The sequence below is a fragment of the Mastigoproctus giganteus genome, chromosome 2, assembly GCF_048544385.1.
Source record: "Mastigoproctus giganteus isolate SK-2022 chromosome 2, ASM4854438v1, whole genome shotgun sequence".
In the NCBI taxonomy this organism is placed as follows: domain Eukaryota; kingdom Metazoa; phylum Arthropoda; class Arachnida; order Uropygi; family Thelyphonidae; genus Mastigoproctus; species Mastigoproctus giganteus.
In genome coordinates this window covers 95,116,894-95,132,196 of record NC_143576.1, presented here as the reverse complement: position 1 = coordinate 95,132,196, position 15,303 = coordinate 95,116,894, and the positions used below count along the sequence as shown (strand labels likewise).

The following is a 15,303-nucleotide window of genomic DNA, read 5'->3' as shown; positions in this document are numbered from 1 at the left end:
AGGTTTTTATAAAGCTGTTGCCTGGATATTGTATGGTGAAAACGAAGCTTACTATTGAGCCATCTAAGAACCCAATATTCTAGGGCAAGAAATTTCTTGGCAGTTGCTTGAGGAGCACCAGACCAGATTTCAGAAGCATAGGACAGAATGGGAAAGATGCATCTTTGAACATGCTTAATGACTGTTTTTCTGTCTTGAATCGCTGCTGTTTCTTGTTTGATTAACCATTTTGCTTTTTGAATTTTTTGAGCAACATATAAATAGTGGGCATTAAAGGAGAGATTTTTATCAAAAACAGATCTCTTTGGCCTTGTGATCATTAATATCCCAAAGCTTCTTTGTTAATACTGCTTCTATAGTAGTCTGTACTTTAGCAGGAGGTTCAATGGTGTACTTCCAGAACATTCAGTATGTGTCATTTTCAACTTATATGATGCTTCTGTTTCTTTTGACTTCTAGATGGAACTTTTCACGATGAGTCATCATATTTGTGGTTGTAAACATTTTGGCTGTTTTTCCATCCCTTGATATGGTGGTATCACATAAATTACATAAATAAATTAAGAAAGCAGACACAAAAACCACGGGAAACTAACTGATAACACGTATCTTCTGTTTATTGAGAATACAGCGAGAAATTGCAGTAGTGGCAAAATAGTTTGTCAGGTAAGTTCCCTGTAATCTGCCGTGGTTCTCGTGTTGGCTTTCGTTCCAAATTTCCAGAATTCCCCTTGTAAATGACTTTTTAAGTCCCAAGTTTGATAAAAATAACCATTAATATATTCTAACACCATTATTAATACTGCAAATAACAAAATATCACTTTAATTTACCTATAAAATCATTAAACTCATTGGTGTTGAGTAGCATTGTTGAAGTGCCCAGCACTGCCACAAGTTCAGGACAGTAGCAACATAGAAAGACTTAAGTAGAAAAAAATAAATTTTTCATCTACGAGTTGCAGTTCTTAACTGGTTCAAGTGAGATGGGCGGACTATTGAAGTAGGAGTTGCATGACTGGTGTTTAACTGACTGTATCAGGGAAATGCTTCTGAGATGCAATTGATGTATTGGTGTCGCGGGATGCAAAAAATGCTTTCTGGAAGATGGTCTAAAAGTTACAGATATGTAACTAATTATGTAATTGAACACTCTTAGACACGAATCGTTGTGATATTTGTTTTCTGTGTACTGTACTGTAATTAAGCAGTAGGCGACTTTTTCAGTGGGCTTGCTGACTGTTAAGGTGGGAAAGCATTGTAACAACTAATTGGCTGATTAATCTAATCAGGCAATTTTCTTATCGGTGTAACTCTAGTATGGATGGGTCAAGTGTGTAGGGGTTTTTTTTGCTGATACTTTATAAGCTTGCTTGCTTTCTTGCATCATTTACCACTACTAATACTAACATTAATGAAGCTGAACTTGGGTACATGACACACAGCCATCAGTGATTTTTATGCTTAATATCATCCGTCTGATGCCATCTATTGGTGAAAATGGGCACAGTTACAACATTTTCATGCAAATAAACAGCCATTCAAAGTTTGTATTGTCTGATTTCTGTATCACCTTGTATACAGTGATTTGGCTTTGCATTAGCAATACAGTAATCCCTCGATTAGTGAATTAATGCGTCTCACAAAAGTGCCGCACTAATTGAACTTAATAACCTATGGAAAATAATGTAATTGGTTCTGTGACTTTATTTATTCTCAAAAATATACAGTACTGTATTTTTTAAATTATTTTCAACAAATTATAATTACAAAGCACAATAAGAATTAAACAAAATTAAAAGTTAAATAAAGGAAAATATTCTTTTTTTTTAAAAAAATTTAGTAAATGTAGTTTGTGTATTCTTTTTCCTCTTATCATACATCTGTTGATATCGAATTAAAGCTTCTTCCACTTTTTGACAAATTTGACTGCTGCATTCTACATCAGGCTCAGCATCTAAGCATTGCTGCTTAAAAACTTCAATAGTGTGAAAAATCTCATCAAACTCCTTTTGAATGACCTATTTCTTGTGAGTAGGAGTTGCATCACTTTGATGGTCATTGACAACTTCTACGCTTGTCTGGTATCTAAATTTAGAAGATCACTATTTCTCAGTTTTTCGGAATGGGATTTAATTAATTCTTGAACATTTTGGTTGTCTAACTCATTAAAACCAACGTTATTTCCGACACGAGTTAGTTAGCATTAGTAGAGGCCCACGATGCAAGAAAGCAAGCTAATACAGCATCAGCCAAAAAAAAAAAAACCTTAGTAGTTCACTGATCCATTCGTTCCAAATGTTTGTCTAGTTCTACCTTGAATTTATTTAAGCTATCAACTTCCACAACAACAGACGGAAGTTTGTTCCAGCAATCAACTACCTGCTGGCTAAAGGCAAACTTTTGCACATCTATTCTACAAACTGTCTTTCCTCAATTTGAATCTATGCCCCACCCTTCAAGTTCTCAATCTGACAAGTAGAAGAATCCCATCAGCATTGATCCTGCTCAATCCATTCAAGGCCTTATACACCTCAATCAGATCGCTTTGCAGGTGCCTAGTCTCCAGGCGATGCAATTTGCAGAACTTCAGCCTTTCTTTGTAAGAGTACCCCCTTGTTGCCCTTCTCTTCTAGCAACTCTACATCCTTCATAAAATGAAGCATCCAGACCTCTATACAGTACTCAAGGTGTGGCCTGACCATTGCCTTATACAAGGGGATAATCACCTCCTTATCCCTGCTTGCAAAATTCCTGTATATCATTGACCCATGAGCAAAGACCCCATGACCTTCTCTGGCAGCCTGTCTGCACTGCTCAGAAGACTTCATATCTGACTGCACAATTACCATCAGGTCTTTCATTCTCCACTACCCTGAGTGTGACACCACCTAGTTGGTATATTTCTCTGGGGTTACTGTTACCCATATGCAGTACTTTGCATTTGTCAACATTAAACTTCAGTTGCTACTTTTCAGCCCATCTGCCTAACTTTTCCAGATCCTGTTGCAGCAGCATACTGTCATTACTGTTATTAACAGCCCTGCTACCCTTTGTATCATCTGCAAACTTTGACATTAAGCTTGATATACCTTCATCAATATCATTGATAAATATACAAAACAACAATGGGCCCAACACCAAACCCTGAGGGACACCACTAATAACATTAATCCACAAAGTGCAGTATCCATTGACTACCACTCTGTCTTCTCCCACTCAACCATATTTTTATCCTTTGTAGCAACTTGCCCTTAATGCCATACCTCTCCAATTTGTACAGTAGTCTTCCATATGCAACAGTATCAAAAGCTTTCCTGAAATCCAAGTATATGATATCAAAATTATTTTTTGCATCCAGTTCCTTTGTGACCACAACATAGTATCCAATCAAATTGGTCAGACAAGACTTTCCATTAACAAATCTATGCTGTCTGAATTATTACTACTGTCTTGCCTAGATAATCCTGCAATGCTTCTTTAACCAGTGACTCCATTTATTTTCCCTGGGACAGAAATCAAGCTAACAGTCTATAATTATTCGTGTCACCCTTTGTGAATTGGAGATACATTTGCACATCTCCAGTCCATGGGGACTTCCCCTGAGTCTAAGGATGCTCTCATAATTATGCCTAAGGGTTTGCCACCACCTTTAATATAACTGGATAGATCCCATCCACCTCAGGTGCCTTTATGTTTACCTTCAACAATTTCTCCTCCACTCTGCTCTCAGTTATTACAAAATCATTAAGCACCCTGTTAGTTTGATAAACATCTGGCCCTCTCCTCCTTGAATAACTTTGATGTATAGTATATTACTATTAAAAACAGTATTATTATATTAGCCTGTATCAGAAAAATCAAGACTATTTTTAATAAGGTGCCATGACTTTTTGTTTAAACCTATATTTGGAAAAGATATTTTGAAAAAAAAAAAAAAAATTTTCATATGCATGCTCTCTTATAAAATATGTATCAGTTATGTCCATAATTACTGCTCATTATTTTACAGGCCTTATGTTTGTAGAAGCAAGTGCAAAGACGTAAGTATTCAGTTCTCTACTTAAGTGAAGTATAAATTTATATAGTGCTTTCCTTATAGGTCACTTTATACTTTATTGTGTACTAAGAAGTAAAATTTTCTATTTTTTATAGAAGAATAAGTAATTACTTAATACAGTACTGAGATATATACTATCCTCCAAAGAGCATCCAGTCACCTGTTTTCATAGTCCATTGGACCTTCCTGGATAAAAAAAGTGACAGAGCAGTATAAGGAAGACATAATGAGCCACACAAGTTAGTTGTTCTTGTCATGACATGTAGAGCTGAGCTGACTGATTTTTTTTTTTTTTTTTTGGAGGTGGCATTATTATTGAACGTCACATTGCTGATTTGTCCAATTATGTAGTTTCTAGCATCGGGAAGTAAATGCTAGAAAAACAAACATAAGAAACTTCAAGGGGTGTGTTGGGGTAGCAAACTATACAAGAACACTTAGTCTCAACTGTGTATGCAATAATGTCAGGAGTGTCATCAATAAAAGTATTGAATTCTAAATTGGTTAGGACAACTAATGCTACCATAATAGGACTAATGGAAGCTTGGAGTCACTTGGAAATAGAGGATGAGTTTCACTATGATACATACAATGTATTTAGTAAAGATACAGAAGATAAAAAGTAGTGGGTCATGCTTATCAAAAGCTGCCTGAGTGTGACAAAAGCTTTCACAAATTCAGAAGTTATGCATGCCAGCATAGAATCAGTAGGATGTGAATTATGGTATATACTTTTGCTTTAACTAACTCACGTTAGTTAAAGCAAAAGTATAATGACAAGGGAGTAATTTATAGACAAGATGATTGTGAAGATCACGATGAAAGTCTTTACATGCAAGTGGAATGGGTGAGAAAGTGTGTTTGTGTCTGATTTTAGTATGCCCCAAACTGATAGGAGCAAGTGAGAGGGAAGCTGACCAAGGGGAATGAAATGTTTAAATCAACCAGATATTTGTATCAATACGTTAGGGAAAGTACTATAGGAAATATTATTCTAAACCTGATCATCACCAATGAACCAGATGAAATCACAGGGTTTTTAATTTCAGGAAATGAATTAATGAGTTTTTAATTTCAAGAAAGTTAATTATGACAGCTTAAGGTGCTATGTGGAATCTGTTAACTGGGGGGAGCAATTAACGTGAATACATTAGAATTATGGTATATCTTTAGAGCCATGGTCACAGAAGCCATGAATGCATATGTGTGCATGAATGCATACCTATCATTAAAAAAATATCACAAGGAGGATGCCGGGGTGGACGAATAATGAGCTAGCCAGTTTAATACAGCAGAAAAAAGATGGCATGAGAAAGATAGAGCATTGAAAAGTAGTGAATCCTATAACAAGTATGATCTGTAATCATACCATAGAAAAGATTAGATTGGTAAAAAAAAAAAATTGAGAAATTGCTGACAAAGAGAGCAATGAATGGGAACAAGGAGATTTTCACATGTGAACACAAAAAAAGAAGAATGAATCAGATCAGACCATTGTGTAATGAGTATGGAAAAGTCTTAGATAACCCATCTAATATTGCAGATGAATTGAACAGGTAGTAGTGGCATGTGATGCAAGAAAGCAAGTGTATGAGCTTACGCAGCATCAGCCAAAAAAAAAAAAAAAAATTCACACAACCATTCCCGCTAAATGTTTGTCCATTTCCTCCTTAAATTTATTTAACCTATCAACTTCCACAATGACAGATGGAAGTTTGTTCCAGCAATTAACCACCTGCTGGCTAAAGGCAAATTTCCACACATCTATTCTACATCTGTCTTTCCTTAATTTGAATTTGTCCCCTTAGGTTCGTAATCTGAACAAGTGGAAGAATCCCATCAGAATTCAGAGTGCTCAACCCATTCAAGGCCTTATACACCTCAATCAGATCACTGCACAGGTGCCTAGTCTCCAGCCACTGCAATTTGCAGAACTTAAGCCTCTCTTGGTAAGAGGATCCCTTCATTCTCCTCACCAATCTTGTTGCCCTTCTCTGTATACACTCAAACAAATCTACATCCTTCCTAAAATGAAGCCTCCAGACCTGTACGCAGTACTCAAGGCGTGGTCTGACCATTGCCTTATACAGAGGGACAATCACTTCCTTTTCCCTGCTAGCAAAATTCCTGTATATCATTGACAAAACCCCATGACCTGCACTGGCAGCCTGTCTGCATTGCTCAGAAAACTTCATATCTGACTACACAATTACTCTCAGGTCTTTCATTTTCTACCACCTTAAGTGTAGTACCACACAGTTGATACTTTTCTCTGGGGTTACGTCTACCCATATGCAGTACATTGCATTTGTCAAGGTTAAACTTCAGTTGCCACTTCTCAGCTCATCTGCCCAAATTTTCTAGATCTTGTTGCAGTAGCACACTGCCATTAGAATCCTGCCAACCTTTGTATTCTGAAAACTTCAACACTAAGCCTGATAAACCTTCATCAATATCATTGATAAATATACAAAACCACAGTGGACCCAACACCGAACCCTGTGGGACTCCCTAATAACATTAGTCCACGAAGAGCAGCGCCCATTGATTACCACCCTCTGTCTTCTCTCACTCAACCATCCTTTTATCCATTGTAGCAATATATTCTTAATACCATTCTGCTCCAATCTGTACAGTAGTCTTCCATGCGCAACAGTGTCAAAAGCTTTCTTAAAATCCAAGTATATGATATCAAAATTATTTTTTGCATCCAGTTCCTTTGTAATCACATCATAATAACCAATTAAAAGTTTTTCAGACAAGACTTTCCCTTAACAAACCTATGCTGTGTCTGAATTATTGCTGCAGTCTTGTCTAGATGAGCCTGCAATGCATCTTTAACCAGTGACTCCATAATTTTACCCGGAACAGAAGTTAAACTAACTGGTCTGTAATTACTCGTGTCACCCTTCGATTCCCCTTTGTGAATTGGGGATACATTTGCACATCTCCAGTGCATGGGAACTTCCCCTGAATCCAAGGATGCTCTCATAATTATGGCTAAGGGTTTGCTTACTTCCTTTGCTGCCTCTTTTAATATAACTGGATAGATCCCATCCACCCCAGGTGCCTTTTTTATGTTTATCTTCAACAATTTCTCCTTCACTTTGTTCTCGGTTATTACAAAATCATTAAGCACCCTGCTACAGTTTGATAACCTTCTGGCATTTTCAAAACTTAATAACTCCACGTGTGAATGTTGATGCAAAATACTCATTCAGTTTGTTTGCTATCTGAGCAGGATCAACAGTCGAACCATCGATATCAAGTGGACCTATCAGATTCATCCCCTTCCTTTTAGAGTTTATATAAGTAAAGAAATCCTTGCTGTTTTTCTTAGCATCCTTTGCTAAAGATTTCTCGTAATCTGCCTTCGCCTGCCTGACCTCCTTCGTGACTTAATTACAGACTAGCTTATATCTGGCATAAGCTTCTGTGTTGCCTGATAATTTATATGCATCCCATGCATTTTTATTTTCTGCCACGAGTCTCATTAGTTCATTTGACAACCATTTAGGCCTAAACCTTGAATTTTTCTTAATAGGTATGAAACTTTTAGTAGCTTCTACGATTAATTCCTTGAATGCTTCTCACTTAGTGGTGTTGGTAACATCAGTTGATCCCACTATACAGAATTTAAAAACTGTCTGAGACCATTCTACTCACCTTTACAGAAGCAAAAACTCTTTCCTTTACCCCTGATAGTAATTATATCTTTAAGTAAATCCCACATCAGTACACTGTGTTCACTGCCACCTAGTGGTTCCTTTATCTACAAATTCTTAATACATGAATGATCACTGCTGATAACCAGATCAAGAGTATTACCCTCTCTGGTTGCCTCTCGAACATGCTGCTGCAGAAAAAAAATCATACAATAAATCCACAAAAGTCTTACTAGTGTGTGAGTGACCAACTCACAAGTTCCAGTCAATATCTGGGAAGTTAAAATCCCCCTTATAAGACATTCTGATTTACTAGCCCACTCTATTTCTCTGTACAATTGTTCATTGTACTCATTCGGGTCATTACGCCTATAACACACTCCTACTCTCACTACTACAAACCCCATATGGAAGGTTACTGTATAAGCTGTAACGTGTTGGAATCACAGAAAAAATGCTTAAACAAATCAGGGGTGGCTGCAGGAGGAGGCAAATTGTGGTTACTCCCTGATTGGGCTACCGTACAAGTTATCCCATTAAAAAAAATGCTTTGGGTTTGCACACCCACTGTTCCATACAATTTTTTCAAGGCACAGAAACATTTCTGGAAGTCATCTCCTGTAAGTCCTTTTAACACCCTGAGTCTTCCATCTTTGATAGTTGTATCAACATGTTATGGAAAGTACTAGAGGCAATAATATTCTAAATAAACCTGATCATCACCAATGAACCAGATGAAATCACAGGGCTGGCAATACAAGAACATTAGCAAGAGGTGATAACAGATTTTTAAGGGAGAGAGAGAGGGGGGGGGGGGGTAACACCAACTTTCATCACAAGTAATTACAGTACTCAAAGTCTGGATCTTCAGTTTTTTTCCAAAACTTCACAAACTTTGGGTCTTCTCATTCTTTGATTTTCTTTCAAAATTTTTGGCACCATCTTTGGCACACGCTTTTCTCATGCCTAAATTTTCAGTTAAAATTTTTCTCGCTGTTTCTTTGTTCACGTTGAATTCAGATGCCATTCTAATGCTTAAACAACAATCATTTCTAATCAATGTCCTTACCTGGTCCACATTTTCATGGATACCTAATGGCCTGGTCATTCATCGCCTTCCGCATTCTCTCTTCTCTTCCTTGAATGGCATAAAATCTTTTATGCCATTCAAGCATACGAGCTCTTGACAGTATCTTCCCCATAAACTTGACATAACTCAACTTTCAGTTGGTGTTTTTTTTAGTTGGTTGAAAAAATGAGGTTGATTCATTGTTTGATTCTTTTGTCTGTCATTTTTCCAGAAACAGGCATAAACTAGCATGGACAGGCATAGAGTAACAGGCATAAAAGCTAGACTTAAAGATTGGAGAAAAGTCTTTTCTGATGAAAGCCATTTTGAGGTGCAGGGTGACTTGCATATGTAAGGAGGTCAGATGGAGAAAGTGTATCTGCTTAGCATATGCCGAAGGCTGACACCCTATTAAAAATGTTTTTGGGTTGTTTTTCAGCAGTACCTTGCTCCCTGCCATTCATCTAAAAAAAGTAATGCAATTTTTTTACAGGAAACAATATAAAGGAGCTCTTGTAACGGCCTGGAAATTCTTGACTTTAATCCCATTGAAAATCTAAGGGCTATCTGTAAGGATAGGCTTTAAAAAATGGACTGTACAACATAAAAGATGATTTGTACTGTGATAGTGTGATTCCATGATTCAAAAATAAATGACACTTTTGAAAAACTGATTGATTCCATGCCAAAATGGTTAAAGATACTTATAAAGGCCAAAGGAGGTCATATTAAATATTAAAAATGTAATTCTTTGGTTTTTGTACTTGAATTATGAAATATCTTTATTTGTAAAATATCTGTTTACATTGTGGCAAGACTATGATACAATTAGATATGAAGTTTATCAAGCAGTGTAAGCCTGGAAGATAATTTCAAAATTTAAATTTCTTATTCTTAAGTTTAAAAATCCTAAAATTTAATTTTTTCCCCCCTAGTGGTGAGAATGTAGAAGAAGCATTTCTTGAAACAGCCAAGAAAATATATCAGAACATACAAGATGGGAGGTAAGTATTTAAATAAATTTTAAGTGAAGTTAGAAAATTCATCAGTATTTGTGCTTATTTTGAAATAATCACCGTTCAGCTGTAGTCATGGTGCATTATAGTCTTCATTGCTCGTACATCAGAAAAGCCTACCCCCCCCCCCCAACAGTGGATTTGAGATAACATGTTGGTATATTTGCATACAAAAATTTTACAATCCCAGCTTGATTTTGTTTTTTAAATACATATGCAGTTCAATCCGAGCTTCTTAAATAAAAGACTGCAACAATTATTATTCCCACTGTCATAATTTATACAAGCACGTCAAGTGTGTAATGCCAGAATTAGTCTGGTGTACATTTTTAGATGCTCTAAAAATAAGGTTATAGGAGTCCCCACAGCCTTGGGGAACTTAGAGCAAGTTTTTGTGCATGCTTTGAAATAATTGCCATACACTAATCCCTTCCGCTGTAGTCATGATGTGTTAGTCTTCATTGTTTATACACCAGAAGAACCTAAACTAAAACCCCCAACAATGATTTGAGATAGCACATTGGTATAATTGTATACCAAAATTTTACAATACCAGTTTGCTTTTGTTTCTTTTTAAATGCAACAATTATCATTCTCACCTTCATAGTTTATACAAGCATGTCAAGTAGGCAATGCCAGAATTAGTCCGAGGTACTGGTGTACATTTTTAGACATCCTTAAAAATAAGATTACAGGAGTCCCTGGGCCAACAGTGTTGCATTGTTCAGAAGTACTCACAGCCTTGTGGAGCTTAGAGCAAGTTTGCCACTGCCTGCCTTGTTAGTGCATATTGCAGACAGAGAGGTTTGTTTACACTACTTTCTCTCAGTGATGCACTTATATTTACTGTGCATATACTGTTATACATGGACATGTCACCTCAATTTCATATCCTTTACAGTTCACCATATTTGTTATAGATTAATATAAGTTATAATTTATTATACTCTTTATCATGCCCTTTAAATATTCAGTTAGTGCTGAAAGTTAATTTATGTACATCTTCTGTTACCCTGCTCTTTTATCTTGTTTTTCGTCGTCACACAACATAAAAACAATCAACCTTGTGATTGTTTTTATTTTGTGTAAATGGAAAATAACATTTTCTGTGGGACATTAGTCTTACCAAACACGCTACATTTCAAGAACATAACTATCCTCTGCACTATTCTTAATTCATGAAATAGTATTTAGAGTTAATATTATTTCATATACAGGTGACCCCCGCTTAACGCTGATAATTCGTTCTGGAAAAACAGAGCGCTAAGTGAATCCACGCTAAGCGAGCGCTGCATTACCATAATGTAACATATGTATTTGTGAGTTGCAGTCTGTGCCATAGGATATTTCCTAATCAATAATAAATGGTAGTGAAAAGATGCACAAATATCGGTCAAAATATTTAATATTCAAATATTTGTACATATAAAATATTCTGCATTACATACGTATATAATTATGTGGTAACTACTTACATATCAAAATTAAACTTAAAATTCCAATTAAAATCATGAATTTAATTGATCTAAATTGATTTAATTTAATCAATGAATTTAATCATGAAAAATGTGTCGATTTTTGGGTTGAACTTTGGCCCTCTTCCAGATAAACTAAAAGGGGTATTAATTTTAAATCCCCCACAGTTTAATTACCACCCAGCAATAAAGTCAACCGATCCTTCGCTGCTTTGGAACCTGGCATGTTTTTTTCTTCTTTCAATATGGAACTTCTTTTAGGCATTCGTTTCCACAAAAGTCCTGCTTCATCTATGTTAAAAACTTGTTGAGAAGTACAGTTTAACACACAATATCCCTCTTCAATAATTTTAACAAGTTCTTTTTTGAAAGTTTCGGCTTCTCCCTGGATTTTAAATCTATTCAACCAGCCCTTACTAGTTTTAAATGGTTCCAGATTTTTTTTTTTTTTTTTTTTTAGGTGAGTTTTCTTCAGATCATCTCTTTCTCTCTCTCTTTTTTTTTTTATTAATAATATTTAACTTAACTGAATTCTGCATTGGATATTATCTTCAATAAAATTAGTTAGTCTTTCCATTTCAATCCTAATAGCTGGCCTAGTCCTAGTTGCTGCGCAGGAATCGTAAGGAGGAAGTTGTTCTTGCCCGGACCTGCATAGGACACAGTCATTTGACACATTCGTTTTTGCTGAGGGCTGACGACCCTCCTATGTGTGTCCTGTGGCACAATGTTAACGATGAGACACCTTTTAATTGACTGTCCAGATTTTAGCAGCACTCGTTCTACCGCTTTTAACCATCTGACTGAGCCGTATACACTCAGTCAGATTTTATCCGACAATGACAACGTGTCTGCTGTTTTTAGCTATTTTAAATCAATAAAAGTTTTTAATTGTATATAAAATTTATGTTATTGTTACGTCTTTATTGGTTTATTTTTTATATCTGTGCTATTATACATCTGGACATGGTGGCCTAACTACTTAGGTCACTGAATATTTTAATTTTTTACATATGACCGGTATTTGGCGCATTATAGCCTCAGTTGCTGATGCGCCAATAAACTCAAACAAAACAAACAAACTAGTCCTAGTTGCTTGCAGTGGAACAGCCATCTTTCCCGCTGCTAAAATTAATTCTTTATTTTTTTATAATTGTTCTTACAGTTAAACTTGCAAGTCCTAAATTATGGCACACATCCGCTTGTCTTTGACCGGAATCGATTTGCTTCAAAACGTCTAATTTAATTTTCAAATTCAGTAGTATTTTTCTTACATTTATAGTCTTCATACTGCGCCCAGACGTTGTTGCTTTTTCATTCTTATTGGCCATTATTAACCCTTCGAAAATGTAACTGCGTTGGTTGCATTAATTATGATACAATGTTCAAGTAAACTGTCCGTTACGCATGATGTCTAATACTGTACTGAGTGATGAGTAGACTTCGGATAAATGCATATAATGCAAATATTACAAGCAATACACTTGATCATTTTTTAAAATGCTGATCTCGGAACTACATAACAAATCACTGTACTGCAATTAAATTAGCACGCGAAAGAATTTCACTGAGCGTGGGAATATTTCTCAAGTCGGCGTGGGAAACGTTTTAACCGTATTTTTATATTCATTTTCAAGCTATTGACTCCATCAAGTGAATGATTTCGTTAAATATGCCAAAAATGCAATCTGTAAAAGAGCTTTCTAGTGATCTGTGACAGCGTTATAGTCAGATACGGGTTATAATATAAGAACAGCGTTATAGCGAATCAGTGTAAAGCGAACCACTTTATAACGGGGGCCTGCTGTAATGAATGTTTATTTTATTATTATAATTTCCATTACTCTATAACAATAGTCACCAAAACTTAGTTGATGGTATGCCACAATTTTCTTCACAGTTTGCAAGCCCCAAGTCAGCAGCATGCTGATAGTGGGCCTGCAGTGTATGTCAAACTCAGCTGACCCCATCCCCTGCACTGACTGTCACTTGCAGTGGAGGACTATTGTTCGTTTTTTTTTTTTTTTTTTGCCAAAAAATTGATTTAAAGTGAGTAAATACACGAGTTTTTACGAATAGGGCTGATTATAACCAAAACATGTTTATACAGCTACCATTATTTCAAACCATACATCGTACGACCTCATGGGCAGGTATTTTGTTGGACTTAAAGCTTTGAATATGATGCTAGAAATCACATTTTTGTTGGCTTCATTATACATACAGTTCTTGATTGCGAACTTGTAATAAAGCTTGCTTTCTTGCATCATATGCCTCTACTAATGCTTATGTAATTGTAATACAGCAGACTCTCGATTTACGGGGATTGGATTAACCGGGACACTTAAAGATTCTAAATAAAAAAATAAATAAATAAATTTAAAAAAAATAAAAAAATCGACCAGAAATCATAAAATCAAGTAATAACTAGAATAGGTATAAACAGATGTTTTGCAAGTCGTAAATAAGCGACGTTATAAGTTGTCATTGGGAGATTAGTGTGCCTATTATTTTGCAACTCCCGCTGTCTTCACACCTGGTGCTAAAAAAAAAAAAAAAAAAAAAAAAACGTCGATTGTGTTCCGTCGCACCGCAGAAGGACAAATTTTGTTTTATTATTTGTCAGGGATATCGGAATTTTTATTATTATTTATTTATTTTATTTTTTTGTTTAGAAATTGCAAAAATTATGGGCAAATGCAAGAGTTGTGCTTTCAATTAAACAAAAACTTGAAATTATTCAAAAGTTTGAAACTGTGCATCTGTTAAATCTCTAAAGAACCATTATAATGCTGGTGACCAAACCATACGCAACATTTTAAAAATAAAGAGAAGCTAATAGATTTAAAATCGACATCATAAAAAATAAAGGGAAGCATCGTATTGGATACACGGGTAGTGCGTGGTAGTTTTTTATCTATCGCCACACTTTTTACGTAGGTTGCTGAACATATTTCAAGTCCCCAACTTACGTTACGTTATTTATATTTTTTTTTATATGACTGAAGATTTCAGTGAAGGGGACACACATTTCACCATAAAAACCCACAGAATTCCAGCCATCGGTATTATCGCAAATGCAACAGGATCGAGTTTACTACCCATTTATAATAGATTGTGCTAACGGAAAAGCCCAATAACCCAGAAAGTGCAATTTTTTTTTTTTTGTTTTATAGCAGTGACCTCCAGAAATGAGCTTTAGTAAAATGCGAACTCACGTGGGGTGATAATAGTGAGTTTTCGCCTTAACCCTGTGAAACTTATAATAATAATAAGTTATTTTCAGAAAATTTATTTTGACTGTTATCATGGTGCTGACTAAGAGAATAAGTGACAGCCGTACTAGGAAATCTATCAAGAAAAGGAAAGTGATCGAGTTGGATCAGAAAATTAAAATAAAATAAGGGTGTATGAAAATGGTCAAACATTAACAAGTATTGCACAGAATTCAGATTTGTCAGTGGCAACGGTGAACACAATAAAGGAGAAAAACAGAATATGAGAAGCGGTTGGCGCCAATGAAGGTCAACTATAATAATAACAACCAAGACTATGAAATATATACGTTTTTTACAGTACAATAACATGCGTTTTTTCTTCCTTTTATGTTTTCTTTTCTTATGTACCACTCTGGCTACTTCACCGCTGTCCCCAGATAAAGTTTTTAATTGAACTAATTAAAAATATATAACTATTTTTCTTCATTCTTCTGAGGATATTATGTAGTTTTCGTAATTTTGGCATATCAGGGATATAGTAGCAATATTTTATTAGTCATTCCCGAGTTACGTACAACAAGACTTACATAAGAAGGCTTGGAACGTATCTCTTACGTATGTCGGGAACTTACTGTATTTTTGGATTAACTGGGAAATCGATTATTCGGGAATTTTTTTTTTTTTTTTTACCATCTATCCAGAAAATCGAGTCTACTGTATATATCACTCAGGAATTTTTCCTCTGACTGCAGAAGCACAGCTACGAGAAAGTTTCCCCAAGTTTGAAGCCTTCAGTTAAAA

At 35.6% G+C, this 15,303-nt stretch overlaps 1 protein-coding gene across 5 annotated transcripts in view; it reads left to right on the top strand.

Annotated features, from left to right (window-relative positions):
- LOC150089435 (ras-related protein Rab-14) overlaps nt 1-15,303 on the top strand; it is a 108,623-nt gene that overhangs the window by 79,181 nt on the left and 14,139 nt on the right. For all 5 annotated transcript variants that reach the window (XM_090389476.1, XM_090389474.1, XM_090389478.1 and 2 more), the window contains exons 6-7: nt 4,012-4,042; nt 9,729-9,797. In XM_090389476.1, the coding sequence (XP_090245602.1) occupies nt 4,012-4,042; nt 9,729-9,797 (100 nt within the window). The remainder of the gene's footprint in view (nt 1-4,011; nt 4,043-9,728; nt 9,798-15,303) is intronic.